This window comes from Carya illinoinensis, chromosome 9 (assembly GCF_018687715.1).
Source record: "Carya illinoinensis cultivar Pawnee chromosome 9, C.illinoinensisPawnee_v1, whole genome shotgun sequence".
Classification (NCBI taxonomy): domain Eukaryota; kingdom Viridiplantae; phylum Streptophyta; class Magnoliopsida; order Fagales; family Juglandaceae; genus Carya; species Carya illinoinensis.
Genome location: NC_056760.1, coordinates 2,647,572 through 2,665,523, shown reverse-complemented (window position 1 = coordinate 2,665,523; position 17,952 = coordinate 2,647,572). Strand labels below are relative to the sequence as shown.

General features: G+C 33.9%; 3 protein-coding genes across 5 annotated transcripts; 2 read left to right on the top strand and 1 right to left on the bottom strand.

Moving 5' to 3' along the window:
- Positions 1-659: 659 nt before the first annotated feature.
- On the bottom strand, positions 660-2,656 carry LOC122275210 (40S ribosomal protein S28). 2 transcript variants are annotated; one of them, XM_043084192.1, is made up of 3 exons: positions 2,493-2,656; positions 1,208-1,307; positions 660-1,099 (listed from the first exon to the last, which is right to left on the bottom strand). In XM_043084192.1, the coding sequence occupies exon 3, from the start codon at positions 1,096-1,098 to the stop codon at positions 901-903; it is 198 nt and encodes a 65-aa protein (XP_042940126.1). In that variant the 5' UTR covers position 1,099; positions 1,208-1,307; positions 2,493-2,656; the 3' UTR covers positions 660-900. The 2 variants fall into 2 exon arrangements, with proteins under 2 accessions (XP_042940126.1, XP_042940125.1); XM_043084191.1 differs by lacking the exon at positions 1,208-1,307 and having other exon boundaries at positions 2,493-2,651.
- Positions 2,657-9,021: 6,365 nt separating this feature from the next.
- Positions 9,022-13,838, top strand: LOC122275533 (IQ domain-containing protein IQM6-like). Its single transcript, XM_043084632.1, has 9 exons — positions 9,022-9,378; positions 10,124-10,674; positions 10,945-11,059; positions 11,148-11,213; positions 11,301-11,389; positions 11,492-11,582; positions 12,242-12,478; positions 12,572-12,673; positions 12,916-13,838. Exons 2-9 carry the CDS (start codon positions 10,199-10,201, stop codon positions 13,681-13,683), a joined length of 1,944 nt encoding a protein of 647 aa, XP_042940566.1. The 5' UTR covers positions 9,022-9,378; positions 10,124-10,198; the 3' UTR covers positions 13,684-13,838.
- A 1,035-nt stretch (positions 13,839-14,873) lies between these two features.
- On the top strand, positions 14,874-17,540 carry LOC122277648 (40S ribosomal protein S28). 2 transcript variants are annotated; one of them, XM_043087732.1, is made up of 2 exons: positions 14,874-15,036; positions 17,123-17,540. In XM_043087732.1, the coding sequence occupies exon 2, from the start codon at positions 17,124-17,126 to the stop codon at positions 17,319-17,321; it is 198 nt and encodes a 65-aa protein (XP_042943666.1). In that variant the 5' UTR covers positions 14,874-15,036; position 17,123; the 3' UTR covers positions 17,322-17,540. The 2 variants fall into 2 exon arrangements, with proteins under 2 accessions (XP_042943666.1, XP_042943665.1); XM_043087731.1 differs by having other exon boundaries at positions 14,880-15,053.
- Positions 17,541-17,952: the final 412 nt, after the last annotated feature.

Here is a 17,952-nt window from a genome sequence, read left to right as displayed (position 1 = left end):
TTATTTAATAAAAGGCTTGAGTGGGACTGCAAATAGAATTTCTCTAAAAATAAATTTTAAAAAATTATTAAATTAATAATATTTTATTATTATATATAGAGTAAATAGATAATATAATATGAGAATTGAATTTAAATGAAATAGGTAAATATAAATTCATGTGATATTAGCTAAAATTTGAACATACATTTGCCAATCCAATGAGAATACTATGCATGACAATAAATTTCTTCCAAAAATTACTAAAAGAGAAATGCAAGCAATCCCATCTAGTCCCTTAAATGATGGTTTATATCCCGCCAAGTGTACTTTGAGACTGCATTCGTCTCTTAAAAGAATTAAATATCATAAAAATAGTATTGCAGAGGTCACTAAAATATAAGAATATTGATCTAGAATTCGATGTGTGAAAGCTAAAATGAAGATGTTGGGAAATTCAAGTGACAAGTGGTTTTGTCAATTGTCACTCAAGATTCGTATTTTAATCCCTGGTGTCTCAATATCATCAAATCAACTCATTCTAAAAATAGCCAAACCCTCCTTCAACTTACAAATCTTATGGTTATGTCGCATGCCCTCGTGAATGAATTGGATAACACTCTCGTTGCATCTCTTTTATGCTTGATCAAACATTATTATTAGTAGCGTGAAAAGTGCACTAAATCTAAATGCAAAACTTCATACCAAAAATGTAAACAAAGCTTGGTCTATCCAAGATAACAGATTTAAAGCATCATGAATAAACATTCCACTCGGAATTCAAAATAAATCAAAACAAACACGCTGATACGGCTTTTTTTTATCCTATAGCTTTGAGAGCCATTGACCGACTGCGAGAAGCGAGCATTCTAAAAAGGGTCACCAAAACTGAGAGGAACGGATTCCTAACCAATAAGCCTATCAACGCAACCTTCTTGCTTCTCTCTCCGACTCTAGCAGAGTAAGGATATCACCTTCCCTCACTGGTCCCTTAACATTCCTCATAATGAACCGGTTCTGATCATCTAGAAACTTGACTCTCACCTGAGTCACCTGACCTCTTGATCCAGTCCGACCCATAACTTTCACCACCACAGCATGCTTCACTTGAGATTCCATCCTGCGTGATAATATAATCAGGAAAACATAATTTTGATGCCGAAAACAAGTATGAAACATGAACATTTTTTTTTTATATCCAGGGGTATCCAGGCCAGCTTGCACGCACCTCAACAAATGCCACGGGGCCCTGAAGTTAATGGTTAGGTAGACCTCCAGTGGCCTTGAGGGGACTCGAACTGGTGACCATTGGACAGCAAACCTAAGGCCTGACTAAAATACTAAAAACTCCGTGCAACTTTTTGAAAAAAATACTAAAAACTACTAACAACATGGAAGCGCAGCCAAAATCTAGCCATAGAGACAGTGCATTTAAAAGAGGGAGAGGGTGTGAGAATCTCAACCACCAAAACAGCTTTTCTAGGACAACAATATGCAAGTCCAACATACCCTAGAAATCCAACCCATTAACTGGCCAGAATGCAAAATGAATGACATCAACCACCTATACTAAGATACAATTAATCCCGAGGGTATGCCTCATGGGCATATATAACCCATTAAGATTATTTGCAATGTCAATACTTCGTTTAATGTTTCATTAGCATTAAAATCTTTGAAATCTTGCTTTTGCATTCAGCAACCAACACGAACAAACTTGGGTAATACATGATGTCCTGAAGGCTGAAACAGCATTGTTGGGTCCCTCGTTAAAACAGATTCCAAACAGAGGATAAAAAAAATTAAGCAGAAACATATATTTTGTGCTTTCTAGTGAAATATCAATCACCAATTTACTTCTGGACTGCATCCAACCTATAAAGAGTAAACCACAGTAGAGGCAGAGTACAAAAACAGACGATCAATGGACCAAGTTCAAAAGCATAATTATAAAGTAAAACAGGTTAAGCAAATCAAAATGCCAAATAATAAAAGAATTCTATAGCTCCTAGCATGTCAAACTGTGGTACACATTCGGAATCGCAAGGAAAATACCAATCAGTCAGGAAGCACCCGGCATAAGCCATTGTCTAACACCCATTTTCTTTCTTATTTCCATCCTGAATCTCTTTACCGCGCACTATGCTATGTACGTTAGTAACATCTCTATCCTATGGGGTGTTACACGGGGCCTGGGAATCGAGTGAAACAGACTAAGACTAGAAAAAATAATCGAAAAAAAAAAAAAAAAAACACTAACAGCCAGTAATTTGTTCAATTTATATTCATATCGGGAGTGACCAGATCCAAATGCTTCTTCAATCTATAATCCCCTTCCTCTCTAATTCACAACATCACCAGATCCAACGGAACGCTTCTGAACCAATCCAATACCAGAGGCAACAGAAATAAAACCAAATCCAGCCTAGACACTTTCAAAACTACAAGACAAACAGATATAAATCCCATTCTTCAGAGGCCAAAAAATAAGATCATAAATTCAGAGATAATACCTTCGCGGTGGTATTCTTCGGCTGCGGCGCACGAAAGTCAAGGTTGCAGCGAAGGAAGAGGAGAAGTGGTGTTTAAACTTTAAAGCCTTCACTCTTCAGGTTGGCGCAACCACACCTGGGCCGGGCGGGGCCGGTATGGCCAAGTTTAGTCCAATATTTTCTTTCCCATTAATTTTTTTGTTGTTTGGACTAGGGGTGTACAGCGGTCGGTCCGGACCGGAAAACCGACCGGACTGGAAGGTTCGGTCCGGACCGAACCGGACCGAGAAAATACATGGCCGGTTTCGGTCTTGCCATTTTGCTAAAATCGATCTTCGGTCCGGTTCACGGTCCAAATTTTCCTGGACCGGACCGACCGAATTAATATTTTTTTAAAACAAATTTATATATTTATTTTATATAATTAATATGTCATTTTCATCTAACCTATTAGACTATTACCATTTACAATATAAAATTTACAATATATAATTTTAAATTAATATTTTATTAATTAACCAAGGTATATTATAATATATTAATATTATTATCAATTAACTTATCACTAATTCACCATTAAGTATTACTAACATCTATATCTATATCTAATTAAAGTGTATAGATTAATTTTTTGTAAATTACCTAAGTTGTGAGTAAATATAAAGCAATTTGTAAATTGTAAATTAACTAACCTAATGGCTAATACCAATTTCCCATAACTAATTAGTAACATGATAACATCTACAATTCTACATCTATGACCTAAATTGCAAGTAAATATAAAGCATGTATGTATAATTAAATTATTTATGCTTATTACTTCCTATACAAAATGTAAATATATAGCTCATTCATCATTATGCATTAACTTAGAAGTTAGAACTATCATAATACATTGATAGTTTGATATACTCTAGTTAGTAACAAAGTAACAATTAACATCATCAATATAATATTAATTATATATATTTTTAATGAGTTAATTAAATAATTATATTGAATAGTTTAATTAATTTAAATTTTACTAATTCAAATAATTTCTTTTATTAATTTATGTGTTAAAAACATAGAAAAAATGAGAAGACATATTTAGTAAGGGAAGAAAAGGCGCCGTTTAGTGCAAAAAGGGACCTAAACGGCGCCGTGCAGTAGATAGCCGAATTTATTTTTTTTGCCCTTTCCCTTGTTAAAACGGCGCCGTTTAGGATTGTTTATAAAAAAAACGGCGTCGTTCTGTGTAGCCCTAAAAGTGAATTCCCATTCCCTTACCCCGGTCCCGTCGCCCTCCCTTGATTCCCTCTCATTTCAACTTTCAGACTCTCTCTCTCAGATCTCTCTCGTTCTCCCCTAGCTCCCCCATTCCCTGAAGGCTGAGTCCGTGGACACTAGAGTGGGACCGTGAGTCTGTGACGGCGTGACAAACAGAAAATTTCATCTCATTCCTGGGAAGGCAGTTCGCAGCGGCAGACAGTAAGGATAAATGTCCCTTTTCGGTTTTATTTCTTGATTTCGTGAATCTGGACATCTCGGTTTCAAAATGTGAATTTATGATTCTTGAATCTAGGTTTATTGTTGTTGAATCTGAATATTGTGTGATTTCGTGGTGATTACTGATTAGTGATTAGTGATTAGTGATTTCGTGGTGATTTACAGTGTTTAAACTCGGTTTCTCTTCAGCCATGTTTCTGCAAATTGACAGCTCAAATGTTTCTTTGAAGAATGAGGTATTAATAGCTCAAATGTTTCAGTTGATAGTAAGAACATTTATATGAACGAGAAACCAGGGGACGTAACTTGTTGTCCCAAATATCTATTTCCCTTCTATTTCTGTCTGTCCTCAATTGTGGTATTTCTTGGACTGACGGACCGACCGGACCGGACCCCCCCGAAAGGGACCGACCGGACCGGTCCTTAGTGCATTTCGGTCCGGTCGGAAAACCCTGGACCGAATTGGTCCGGTCCGGTCCGCAAATCCCTCTGCAGACCGACCGGACCGAATTCACCCCTAGTTTGGACAGAAATGAAGCCCAACGTGATAGGCTTCTATTCTACTGGGTATTGGACCAAACCGTGTATATAGGGTATGCGTAGGAGAATTGGGTTTTTTTGTTTTTGTTTTTTTCCAAATAAGAACGTTACAGATTATTTCGTACACGACTATGTCAATGTGGAAAAATCACAATATTGAATCATTCTATCGTGCTAGAAAGAAAAGCAGCCCAACCAAACTTGTAGAAAGTGCTTAAAAGACTTGTAAGTTTGATCTTTATCTTAGGAGCGTGCTGTGGACAAGTTTTGTTATTTTGAGTGTAAAATGGAGTGAGACTTCTGGGAAATAGGATTTGAATGTGGAAAATCTTCATGTGTCAGTCCGAAAAATTAATTAAAGTTTGGAAAGGGGACAGGTCAAGTACCTGACAAGGAATTGGAAAATTTTTCACCTTCTCACTTGGTTTGGATTGTGTCGGTCAGCATTAGAACAGTACGGGAATGGAAATGAAAAGACTATGAAGGCTTGGCTAATGGTCCTATATGAGATAGGTATACGTTCAAAGTTAAAAGAAAATATTATTTTTATATTAAAATTTTAAAAAATAAATTATTTATTATATTTTATAAGTAAGTTTAAAAAAATTATAATGATTAGATAAGATAAATTAAAAAATTCTTCAATCAAATAACTCCTAAGTCTATATTTAAATAATGAGTTAATCTTAGATGATTTGAGTTTATATGTGAATAATAGTGAGTTAGAAAGTTTGAAGGAATTTTGTGGAATCATTGAAATATGTTTGAATATATGAAACATGTTGAGATATGTTTTAATTTTTTATGAAAATTTGAAAAAATAATAAGTCATATCAATAATTAGTTTGATATAAATTAAATTGAGTTTAGAACCCAAACATACTCTATGGGATGCTTGGAAATGAAATAATATAAGAAATCTGTAAAAAGTAATAAAATAGTTTAAGTTATGATATTTTATTAAATTTGAAGAGAATATAGAAAAAAATTGACTATAAATATTATAAAATTAAAATATTTTTATAATTTAATTTTTATTTTTAAAAAATAAATCATTTTTATATTTTATTTAAAATTGGGGAAAGATCTACGTAAAATGATTAGCGACGAGTTCGTCCAGTCAAGTAAGATCACTGGCATTAGCTTCATCAAAAATCAGTGCATCTTCAAATTTTGATAAATTTACTTAAAATGAGTTTGCATTAGATTCATCAAAGGGATATTTGGGAAGTTTTGAGTTATAATAATTGTTGCTCTTCCTTTAAATTTGAAAGTATATTATTCCATTTTCAAACTAATATTTTATTCTAATTTTAATAGGTAATCGTTTTATTTTATTTTATTCTATTATTTGGGAATCAATTATTTAAGAACTAAATTAAATTAAGAATGTCTATATTGTTAGCATAATTATAAAATATGAAGAAAAATAAATAAAAATATTATTATTAAAAAAATAATATTATATTATTATTTTGATGAATTTAATAGTTAATTTAATGTAAAATTATAAATATAAAAATTTTGAATTTATAAAAAATATATACTTTTTATTAAATTTTAAAGATGAATTTAATTACTCTAAAAAGTCATAAAAAAATAAAAAAATAAAAAAAAATGAATGAAGAAGTAAGTAAGAGGTCGGAGTAGGTGAGCACCGACAACCTCGGCTCCCATTTTGCCGCGTTGGACCAAAAGGACGAAGATGTCTTGTAACCTAATCCAGTTGGTCAGATTCTCTTTAGATTCTGTCGGATGAAAATTAATTGTCGAGGCAAACGTACAGCTGTCTGTACTTTCCTCGCCGTTCCTCTTAGGTTTGGCAAGTTGTGCAATTACCATTAATACCCTACGAATCAGCATTGTCTATAATTTTTCTTTTCGTCATATAAAAATTTATTTTTATTTTGTCCCGTCACCTCCCGAGAATTACAGCCCTCACCCAGTCACATGAGTTGCCTCATAAGCCAACGGCTCGCTTAAATAAAGAGGTTTTATTGTAACATTGAATTCATATTTTTATAATTAATTTTTGGAATTATAGGAAAATTTAAAAGAAGTATTATAATAATAAAATTTTTTTATAAAAATAAAAAATTTATAAACTAACGTGTATTCATATAATACGTTATATCTATTTTGTAATAAAACTAACTTTATAATCTAACGTATAATATCAAAACATGTCATTTTATAAATTTATTTTTATAATTTTTTTTATAGTTATAGCATTTATTAAAATTTAAAGATACAAATGATGTTAGGACAAATGTAGGGACATGTGAAATCATTTCCTAGTACCATGATAGTCAATGACATGTGTTGATCTGAAGTCCATATCGGTAGAGAAAATAATCCGTAAGTAAAAAAGCTTATCCAAAATTACCTACTCTTCTTTTCTTTTTATTCTTATAATCAAAATTACCTACTCTAACTAACAGGCATAACTTCTGTAGTCGTTTTATCTACCTTAGGTGATGGACAACAATAATGTATTAAGCAAAATACATATAAATCAAATCTATTCTGTGGCGGTGACATTGAATAATAAAACAAATACATAGGCATTGAAGATCCCAAAAACATGCCACAATTAGAAGTAATACTTTTTTTTTGTCACCGACAAAGTTTTACAGATTCAAAAATAATTTTATATAATGAGTTAAAAAGATACGAGTTAATATGAAAATTCAATGAAATATTATTATTATTTTAAAATTTTAAAAATTAAATTATTTATTAAATTTTATATATAAATTAAAAAATTATAATAATAAAATAAAATAAAGTGAAATATTGAATCCAAAGCTGTTCTAAATCCTAATAAAATGGGGCGGGGCAATTTGGTCAGTAAAATTAGAGTGCCTTATCGTACGGTACGATTATCCAACTGCAAACTCGAACTTGAATAAGAATAAATATATAAAATTGCAAAAAGATGGGCATGATCACGCGTATTTTACCAGTTTCGGATATTCCGTACGGTACAATGACCTTTTAGCTGTTTGCCTCTTGACTTTGTAGATCCACTAATCTCACTTCAGTTTTATGGCGCGTCATTGCACGCACTAGAGAAAGGCAAAAGGAAATTGGAATGAATAAATTTAGAGCATTTTTGTTGATTGATTGTAGAAACCAAATCTAAAAGAAGAAAAAAAGGCGACAACTTCTTTCGGATCTATTTTAAGTCGGTAAAATTCAGATTGAGTGGCCATTGTGACCTCTCTATTCTGATATTGAAAGCACTTCAAATGTAGTGACATGTTGATGGTTTTAAGCCAAATTTTAGTTGGAAATATAGTTATGATACTTGAACCTAAATGTGGTCAAGCTTTTCTTAAAGAGGGTCGCTTTTGAATTGATAGCAATGTATTGACCTAATCAAAGCGACAATGTAGTTAACATACGAGTAAATGAGTCTTATCGTCTTTTTGACATATTCTAATTCTTAATATTTATAAATAAGATTATAGATTTGGATACAGATTTTAATATTTGAGAATACTCATTTCAGCATTCTTAAAAGTAGGCACATACACACTTGTGTATAACTGCTACAATCCGAAGTCCCGGACGGGTTTCCAATTTTGGACAGAAATTTCACACTTCAAATCTAATTTCAATGCTTATAAGAGAATCGTAATTACTTGAAAATTGTAACATTTATTTATTGCATTTTTTTGAAAACCTTTTAAGATAAAAATTTCAATTAAACTTTACATATAAGAATTTGACTTATTGACAAATTACTACGATTATATTTTAATAATCTATCTTGATAATAATAAGAGTAATGTTACGTATAGTCTCTATTTAGAAACTGTAATGTAGATATAGATAATTTTATATTTAAAAATTATTAAAATATTATTCCTAAAATAATATTTTTTTTATTTAATAAAAAATCTTCACATATAATTTTTACTTAAGGACTGTAAATATAATTTTTTTAATAATAATTCCATTAGAACTATATTTGAAAGAAGTGATGTGGTCCTTCAAAGTTCAACCATGTCATCTGTCTTATCCATATAATACACCATCGCCTCAACTAAACCCTAATTAATGAACATAGCTGTAAGTATTCCAAGCCACTAATGGCATAAATAAATAAAATATATATATTTGACAATAAGTTTTTAAAAGTAAAAAATAAGAACCGTCCCGCTTGATTACACAGATGAGATGAGATAATATGAGATGTTTTAAATAGTAATAAATAAAATATTATTATAATATAATTTTTGAATATTAATTTTATATTGAGATTTAAAAAGATTAGATTATTTATTATATTTTATATTAAAATTTAAAAAAGGTGTAATGATGAATTGAGATGAAATGAGATGAAATTTTTGATTTTAGTTAACCGACCTACACTCTTGCCAAGAAGTGTTGAATTCATCGCGTACAAATTGACATTCTTACGACGTATAACTTACGGGCATATTTGTTGCCAAAGGGGAGGAAAATGGGCATTTTGGAAAAAAAAAATTAAAAAAAAAAAATTTACCTTCCCAGTCAATGACACATGGATGGAGACCATCTATTACTGCGAACGCCCCCCTTGGCTCTCCCTCTCGTTCTGTCTTCTCTATATATGCGTACATGGTGCAAGAATCTCTGAGGGCAAGCGGTGTTGGAGGTTTTCAGAGACGCACAAAACAAAAGGGGCACGGGAAACTCTGTGATCGTGGGACAATATTCAGACAGCCAACAAAAAAAACCTGTTCGCTACACCCACCACATTCTTCGCTCTCTCTCACATTGTATCCTCCCAAACCCCATCTGGTCATCTCTCCTCTCTCTCTCTCTCTCTCTCAATCTTGCGTAAAAGCCAGTCTCATCTCTGGTTCCCACTCTGCCTTCGATAGAACAAGTAAGACTTTTATAACTTCATTTTACGCTCAATGCATTGGTTTTTATTTTTTATTTTTATTTCTATATTTGAAGTTATATGAACGTGTCGAAGAGATTTTTTTATTTTTTTTATTTTTTGTAAATAATCAATGGGCTATTGTTATTGTGTTGTTTGATCGAAATGGGTAGGATAAAGTGGTCCTTCTGGGAAATATTCTCGATGAAAATCAGAGTCTACCAAGTGAACAAAGAAAGAAATTATATATATATATATTCAAAAGTTTAAATGAAAATCAGTTTGTTGAGAAAAAGATCGATCATGTCAGTGGTCTCTCTTAAGTTCTCGTTTTTGTGCTGTTCGATTGAAATGGGCACGTAGATACATATATTTTTGGGTTTGTTGTTATGGGATATATAAATGTATGTACCTATCTATGGTATATGGTATACGGTCTGCTTTTGAAGAAACTCACTTGTTTCTCGGGAAGGGTTAGAGGGATGGGGAATGCACGGAACTTGCCAACTTTTGTCAGAATTTTTCCTTTCCTTCCTCTTCATCCTCTTATTAAACGAAGTGCGGGGAGGTGTCCATGAAATCAATCATTTTTTTTGTTTTGTTTTGTTGTATTCATGAAATCAATCACAGGCCCTCATCGGTGATTACTGACGTTTTGGTGCTATTTTCTTTATCATACGACGCCTGTCGTATCAAATACCAGTTTGCAAACTTACGTTGTAATTTTTCAACTTTTGTTTATTACCAGGTTACCGACTCCACATGGATCATGCTTTTTGAGATCTTGATTATTTGGATATATAACACATCCCATTTTGACTAGATGGGGATATCCTTTTGTCCATTCTCTGACCCTGATGATGTGGATAGTCGCTTTGAAGCTATTCTTCTAAGATCAATCAGTTTTGGGGGTGGAGATGCAAGGAATCCATCGCGATCAGTCAGTTTCAATGGCCGCGATTCAGAACCCACCATGATAAAATCATACGGATTGAGAAAGATGGTGTTTGAGGGATCACTTAGCTTTGAAAGGAGAGGGTTAGAGACCATGTTCTCAAGCAGAACTCCTTCTGCAGAAATGGAAAACAGAGTTTTCGGTAAATGTGTGAGCTCTAAGACTGAAGATGTTGGAGACCAATTGCCAAGATCAGATAGCTTGTCCGAGGAAAAACACCAATCACCATTGACAGATCCAAAGAAGCATAGGTGCCAGGCTGCATTGAAGTTGCAGAAAGTGTACAAGAGTTTCCGAACAAGGAGACAGCTTGCAGATTGTGCAGTTCTTGTGGAGCAGAGATGGTTTGTTTAAGTTCTGTTTAAGTTCTTATGCACACTTCTCTAAAGGAAATTTTGGCCATTACATAGAGTTAAAACCATCCATTTAAATTTTCCCAAATATTTTGGAAGCAAAGATCGATAACTTAATCTGGTATCACAATTTGAAGTTTGAACCCACGGGCTTTGAAGAGTCTGTCTTTACTAGATTGAAATTGAATAGTTTTGTGTCTGTTCTTCCTAACACCTCGTCCTTATATGTATACAATAAGCATCTTGCAATTCACTTTGTAGGTGGAAGCTACTCGATTTTGCAGAACTGAAGAGGAGCTCTATATCATTTTTTGACATCGAGAAACCTGAGACTGCTTCTTCACGTTGGTCAAGGGCAAGAACTAGAGCTGCTAAGGTAGCTTTTTATCAATTTGATGCACACTATATGATACAGCTCAGTTATATGGTTCTCAATTGCTGATTCTTTTAATTTGATTTTTCAGGTTGGGAAAGGCTTATCAAAGGATGAAAAGGCTCGTAAACTTGCTTTACAACATTGGCTCGAGGCAGTAAGCCCCATGCTTAGTGCATCTTTTTGCCAAATCACTAGTTTTCATTTGTGACATATTCTTATTCTTGTCCCTTCTCATTAACAGATTGATCCTCGCCATCGCTATGGCCATAACCTTCAATTTTATTATGTGACATGGCTCCAGTGTGAGAGCAAACAACCCTTCTTCTACTGGTAATATAACCTTGGGACCCAAAGCAAATCCTTCATATTGTGTTTTGGTTGACAATGTAAATCTATTTCTCCCTTTGACATTTGAACTTTGAAAAAAATCAGGCTCGATATAGGAGAGGGAAAAGAAGTCAATCTTCTTGATAGATGTCCTCGATCCAAGCTTCAGCAACAATGTATCAAATACCTTGGTCCGGTAAACCTCATATCTCCTTGCGAGCCTTAAAAAAATACACACACACACACACATTGGACCGTTCTGAGGAATTTATTGGGACAGATTTGACATGTTGATATAATTCATAGATTGTATCTAATAACATTCATGTATAATTATTTTACAATTAATTGGATAACTTGTATCTAATGTAAATATAGCATCATAAAATTTTTGTAGTAAGGTATATATAAAATAAAAATCTAGAATAATATGTTATATGAAATCAAATAATATCATATAAAAATTTATACTTGTACTCTCTTATAATCTCTATTTTATTTGATTTTGATTTACGGCATAAACAATATAAAAGTTCTATTGTCAAATATAAGCAATTCCAAGGTATAAAAAATAATGATTCTCGCCTCTCCAGCAAGGAATGTATCTTCTTTTAATTACTGGAATGGCAATTCCCATTCTACATTTTAATCTCAATAGCAAGCATACCTTTTAGCAATTGAATAAGGGGAAAAAAGCTTTTTCGATGTCTGTCTTGCAGGCTATTTATTTATTGATAGTTATTTTGCCTTAAGCTGAATGACCAAAGCTGGTTAAACCTCAAGATTTTTAGTTGGCTCGAAATACAACCAAAAATAAAGATTTACATGTGCACTGACAAATATGTCATTTTGCAGGCAGAAAGGAAGGCTTATGAAGTTGTGGTGCAGGATGGCAAGTTTTTCTACAGGCAGAGTGGGAAACTCCTAGATACAACAGGACCTAAAGATGTTAAGTGGATCTTTGTCCTTAGCACATCCAAGACCTTGTATGTTGGGCTAAAGAACAAGGGCACATTTCAACATTCCAGTTTCTTGGCAGGTGGAGCCACATTGTCTGCTGGAAGATTAGTAGTGGAAGATGGTGCTCTGAAGGTACAAAAGAAAATATGGACTTTATAAAGTGGTATTTTTTTTTTTTTTGTGTGAACTGTTTGACATACTAAAAGGATCTATACAACTCATTAGGCGGTTTGGCCTCACAGTGGGCATTATCTACCAACAGAAGAAAACTTTCAGGAATTAATGTTGTTCCTTAAGGAACACAATGTGGATCTTACCAATGTAAAGGTAATGCCGACTCTGCTTCTCATTTTTTCATTAAGATAATATAGCAGGACACTATTGAGTGGCCATAACCTATTAGTGGACACTACCTTTGGTGGTACCACTGGACTTCAGTATGAGAAGCTGTGCTCTTTGTAGCTAGCCAAAAACCCCCCATATTGTCATCGAGAGACTTGTTTGTGTGAATTCATTTAAAAATTTTATCACCAGGATTCCTGATGCGCTTCTCTCCTTCTATGTAACAGAAAAACCCAAGTGAAGAGGAAGAAGCAGCCCTTACCGAAAAGGCCAATGGTGTTTGCCTTCGAAGCAATCCAATAGAAGAAGATTTATCTCAGGATACTGAACCAATGAGTGAACATACCTTGGCTCAAAAGAGCACTGAATCCAGAGATCAGGATTCTAGTGCTGCTGGAAATCCAGAACCATCCATGACAAGATTGTCACGAGCATTAGGCTCAAAAATAGCCAGTCTTGAAATACCAAACCGACATGTGGCATTTGACATTCTTAAGAAGGATGCACTTCAACCAAGTTGCCACACTTACCCTCATGATAATTCTTCAGAAGAAGGCTATGAGACAGCAGAAGAAACGTTTTTATCAGAGAGAGATTTCATGGTTCCTAAACTGAACTTGTTTGATGAAGATCAAGAAGAAGATGATAAACAGCCTATTTCAGAGGAAAAAATTATGAAAAGGATAGTTTCGCATAAAGGAATGAAGTCATATCAGTTGGCTAAGCAATTATCCAGTAGGTGGGCAACCGGAGCCGGGCCACGTATTGGTTGCATGAGAGACTATCCTTCTGAGCTTCAGTTCCGGGTTTTAGAGCAAGCCAACTTGTCTCCAAGATCAAGAGGCGTTAATTCATCCCCCCGGACCTTGTCCCACTTGAGTCCAAGGGTTATTACTTCAATTAATTCTTTGTATAGAGAGACAACTGCAGACAGAAGTTCCCTTGCTCCAGAGCATGTGATACCGTCCAGAACGTCAACACCATTGACGGACTAAATTTAGATTAAGTCACGACACAAACTGTATTTATTGTATTGTGCAGGGTGGGGACGAAGATGTAGGAATTCTTTGCATTCTTTCTATGTATTATTCGGCACATATTTTTGTAGATTATGGTGGAAATGGAATGAGGCTGAAGGGGTTTTGCAAAATGTGTTGCTCTTTATCTAAAAAGAGAGATGATCCATTTCAATTCTCTGTAAACGTATGCTGAAATCACAAAACCGAAAACCATAAATCATCACTAAGATGTGCAAGGATTCTGTCTTCTCTCTTTGGTAAATGATAAATTTTTTAGATTTTTTTTTAGTAAATAATTCAGATTCATTACGCAAAGCAGAGTCATTTTTCTTTTACATGATAAATACACAATAATCGCAACCAAGCAAAGCTAGATAAATTAATTCCAAACTATTTTTTTTTTTTTTTAATTTTTAACGTTTACTTAAGTGCTTGCTAAAAACAACTAAGTGCATGTTTGGAGTTGCGGTAGAAAATATTAAATTTAACTTAAAGCTTATATCTTAGAACTTAATGCAATAAACTCTACTATTAAAAAACTATTTATTGTTTGGAATCCGTATGTCTATAACACTTTTAAACATACTAATTTGTTTGGAAACAAATTTAAAAATCACTTTTTGACATAAAAATGACATAAAAGGACATATACTTGAAAAAAATAAAATATTATAATAAAATAATAATAAAAATAATCTAATAGATTTTTCAATAATTATAATGAAAAAGAAAATTTCATCAATAATGCATAAATGATAGGAGAAGAATGAAAAATATTAATGGACAAAGTCTTGAATAGATTATATGGAAATAATAAAAAATATAGATTGACAAAGTTGTCATTGTGCTAAAATGATGAAAGTTATTTCATAATGTACATAGCACGATAAAATAGAGATTACTTTTTTTGAAGTGCTTCTGACAAAAAGCATCACTTTGGTACTTTTGTTGAAACGTAATTTTTTACTTTTTCTTAATTTAGAAGTATTTTAATGTAAAACTACTAAACAAATAAATTTTATCATACAAATACTTTATACCATTTTACCACATTTTTTAAACCTCCTACCACAATCCCAAACATGCCCTAAACAAGTCGCGCTGCGTTTGATGAGTCATTTACAAGTATAACGGCTACTATTCGTTGTACAAACGTAATCGACTCTGGACCGTCGATAGCATCAACTCTCTCAAACCGACCTCCACAAAAATTAAAATTCAAAACCCTAATTCTCTCTCTCTCTCTCTCTCTCTCTCTCTCTCGGGCATTTCTGAGCGGCGAACCTATCGACTCACTCTCCGAAGACCTCAAGCGCCAGCGATCCCAAAGTAACTCTCTTCTCCAGGTATATTAACAACCCGGTTATCAATATCCCACGAACATATCTTCGGATCCGAACATGTTTACGTAGCTTTTCTTGGAGACCGAGTCCTAGTTCAGTTTGGTTATTTTTGCCTATTTTTCTTTCACGGGAAGGTTTGGCGTAGATAAAATGGAATCTTAGAGGCAATAAATTTGACCAGAAAAAAATTGGGTAAGAATATTTTTTCAAAACAAACGGGGTTGTAGTAAATATCTGTGTACTGGTATCTGTAGGTTCTTATGAAGTCAAATTTCTTGGGTGTTTAGCGCTTTAGGGAATGTTAGGGGAAACAAGAGAGAGAAAAATCTATGAAGGATCACAACGGGAGTAAGCCTGCTAGATTATTATATATGGTTTTGATAAGGTTTATGTTTTCGTTGGCTTAACTGCTTAAATCTGTTGTTGTTTTACTAAAAACTTTGTGCTTACTAGAAGATCCATGGCTCTTTGTTTGGTTACTGACAAAGTTGAGGAAAGTACCTCAATACTTTGTAATAGCTCTTGAAAACAAAAATATTTTGCTTATCTGTTATTGTAGCTTTAATTAGGCTGAATGTGATTTTGTTTCTGCTACATCCGGTGCTGGAATTCTTGTATAAGTATGCCCCTCGGATTGCAGCCTACTGGCCAAAAGCAGGGTAGGGGTGAGCTGTAGACTGGCCTCATTTGATTACACAAATGAGATTAGATGAAAAATCCGTAAATAGTAGTGGGATAGTTTGTGAATAACATTAAAATGATTTGAGTTAAGATGTTTGATGAAATTTTGAAAAATGAGAGAAAAAGTTGAATAAAAATATTTTAAAGTTAAAATATTGTTATAATATAATTTTTTAATATTACTTTTGGTTTGAGATTTGGAAAAATTGAATTGTTTTTTGTATTTTGTTTGAAAGTTTGGGAAAGTTGTAATGATTAAATGAAAAAATTGGAAATATAAAATTGAAGAGTGTGTGTTTAAATGGTGTTTGAATGTTGAGATGGAATGAGATGGATTGACCTCAGACCTCCCGGGTTCAACACCCCACTAGGAGTTCCCATGGATTACTTGATACTCTATTCTAAAGGGGGTTGTGCGTTTGGTTTTACTCCTCAGGTTGGGTCCAAAGGGCCCTGTACAGTGAGGCTCCATGAACCATCCGTGGGTAGCCCAAGTGGTAAGGGTGAATTTGTGTGCATTAGCCCTATGTCACAGGTTCGTTCGATTCCTCCTGGGATCAAACTGCAATTTAAGTGGGAGGCTATGGCAGTGGGTTGTTGTGCTAGTTTCTCTGGGGGTTTAGGTTAGATGGGTGGGCCCTAAGACTCTGCTGTGGGGTGGTTCCCCATCATAAAAATAAAATAACATTTGTTCGTATGCAACTGTGACTTCTGATTGTTTGTATTATAGAGCAAATGGCTTATAGACAAGTCAGTGGTGAACTGATTTAATTGGAAAAAAATATGTTAGTGGTTTTGGTTGATGATCAAATCTGTGTTTGAAAATTATTCTGAATATGATTTACATAACTAATTGCATTCTACATCCCTTTTTTTTTTTATCCTGTTTATTTCGTTGATTACCTATGCATTCTGTACTTGGAAAGGAACTGTTTGTTACTACATTAATCATTAAAATGGCACGACGGAAAGCCCAAAATAGAATTGTTTGCTTAATTTTTCACTATTTATCTTCTTTAATTCCAATATTAATGAGAGAGCCAATAATAATGTATTTTGCACCGCATATTGGTCTATTCTGGGATATCGGTTTGTGAAAGTAAATTTATGATGCTTGTGGAAAACTAAGATTATGGTATGGATAGCTATGGTTGGTGCCATTCATCTTGGACTAACTGCAGGCTGGTATTAGGTTAGATTTCCAAGCTTCTGCGAACTTGCACACTTTTGGTCCTAGAATGGCTATATTTGCTGCCCCCCCCCCCCTCTTTCTAACCAACAAAGAAGAAACATAATTTTTTCTCAAGAATGAATTTGCAGAGATGCCGATGTTTTCATGCTTATTTTGTTATTAAAATACTATTTCCTGATTTTATTTTCTATCTGTGCAGGATGGAATCTCAAGTGAAGCATGCTGTTGTGGTGAAAGTTATGGGTCGAACTGGATCGAGAGGTCAGGTGACTCAGGTGAGAGTCAAGTTTCTGGACGATCAGAACCGATTCATTATGAGGAATGTCAAGGGACCAGTGAGGGAAGGCGACATTCTTACCTTACTCGAGTCAGAAAGAGAAGCTAGAAGATTGCGATGATAAAGTTGTAGTTATTCTATGGCACTATCAGTGGGGAATTTTGAGGTGGATGTTTAAATTTTCTACCCCTGAACACTTGGTTTGATTTTCCATTTACGAATCCGGTACTCCTTGAGGCATAACTTGGGTATAACTTTAAGATTTGTTGTTGAACTCGGATTGAAATGTAGTCGTTCTTCTAGTTCTACTTATGAAAAAGTGTTTCTTTCAGCGTTAAAATTACCCATCGAAAAGCAAGTTTTAGAATGGATTATATTGCGATGACATACGTGTTAGTCGTGACCGTTGTTAAGGCATGTAACAAAATCCTGAACTTAACCAGGTCGGGATTACAGTTTAAAGTATAAAACTCGGTCATAGAGCGGTATGCCTTGCGCACGACAGCCTACGTTGCTTAAATGAAACACGGGGATGGGTAAGAATGGCGGCATTTAGCCGCTGGGATGGGTAAGAACACAAGTAGTGAATTAGCTAAAGTGAAATTTTAACTAAAGTATCAAATAAATTGCAGTAGTAGGCTTAATAAATAAACAGTATTTTTAACTTTAAATCATATGGCTGGTCAAATTTGTTGAGCTGAATGGGCTGGTTAAATATTATTTTTAGACTAAAAAATAATCTTTTCAAATGC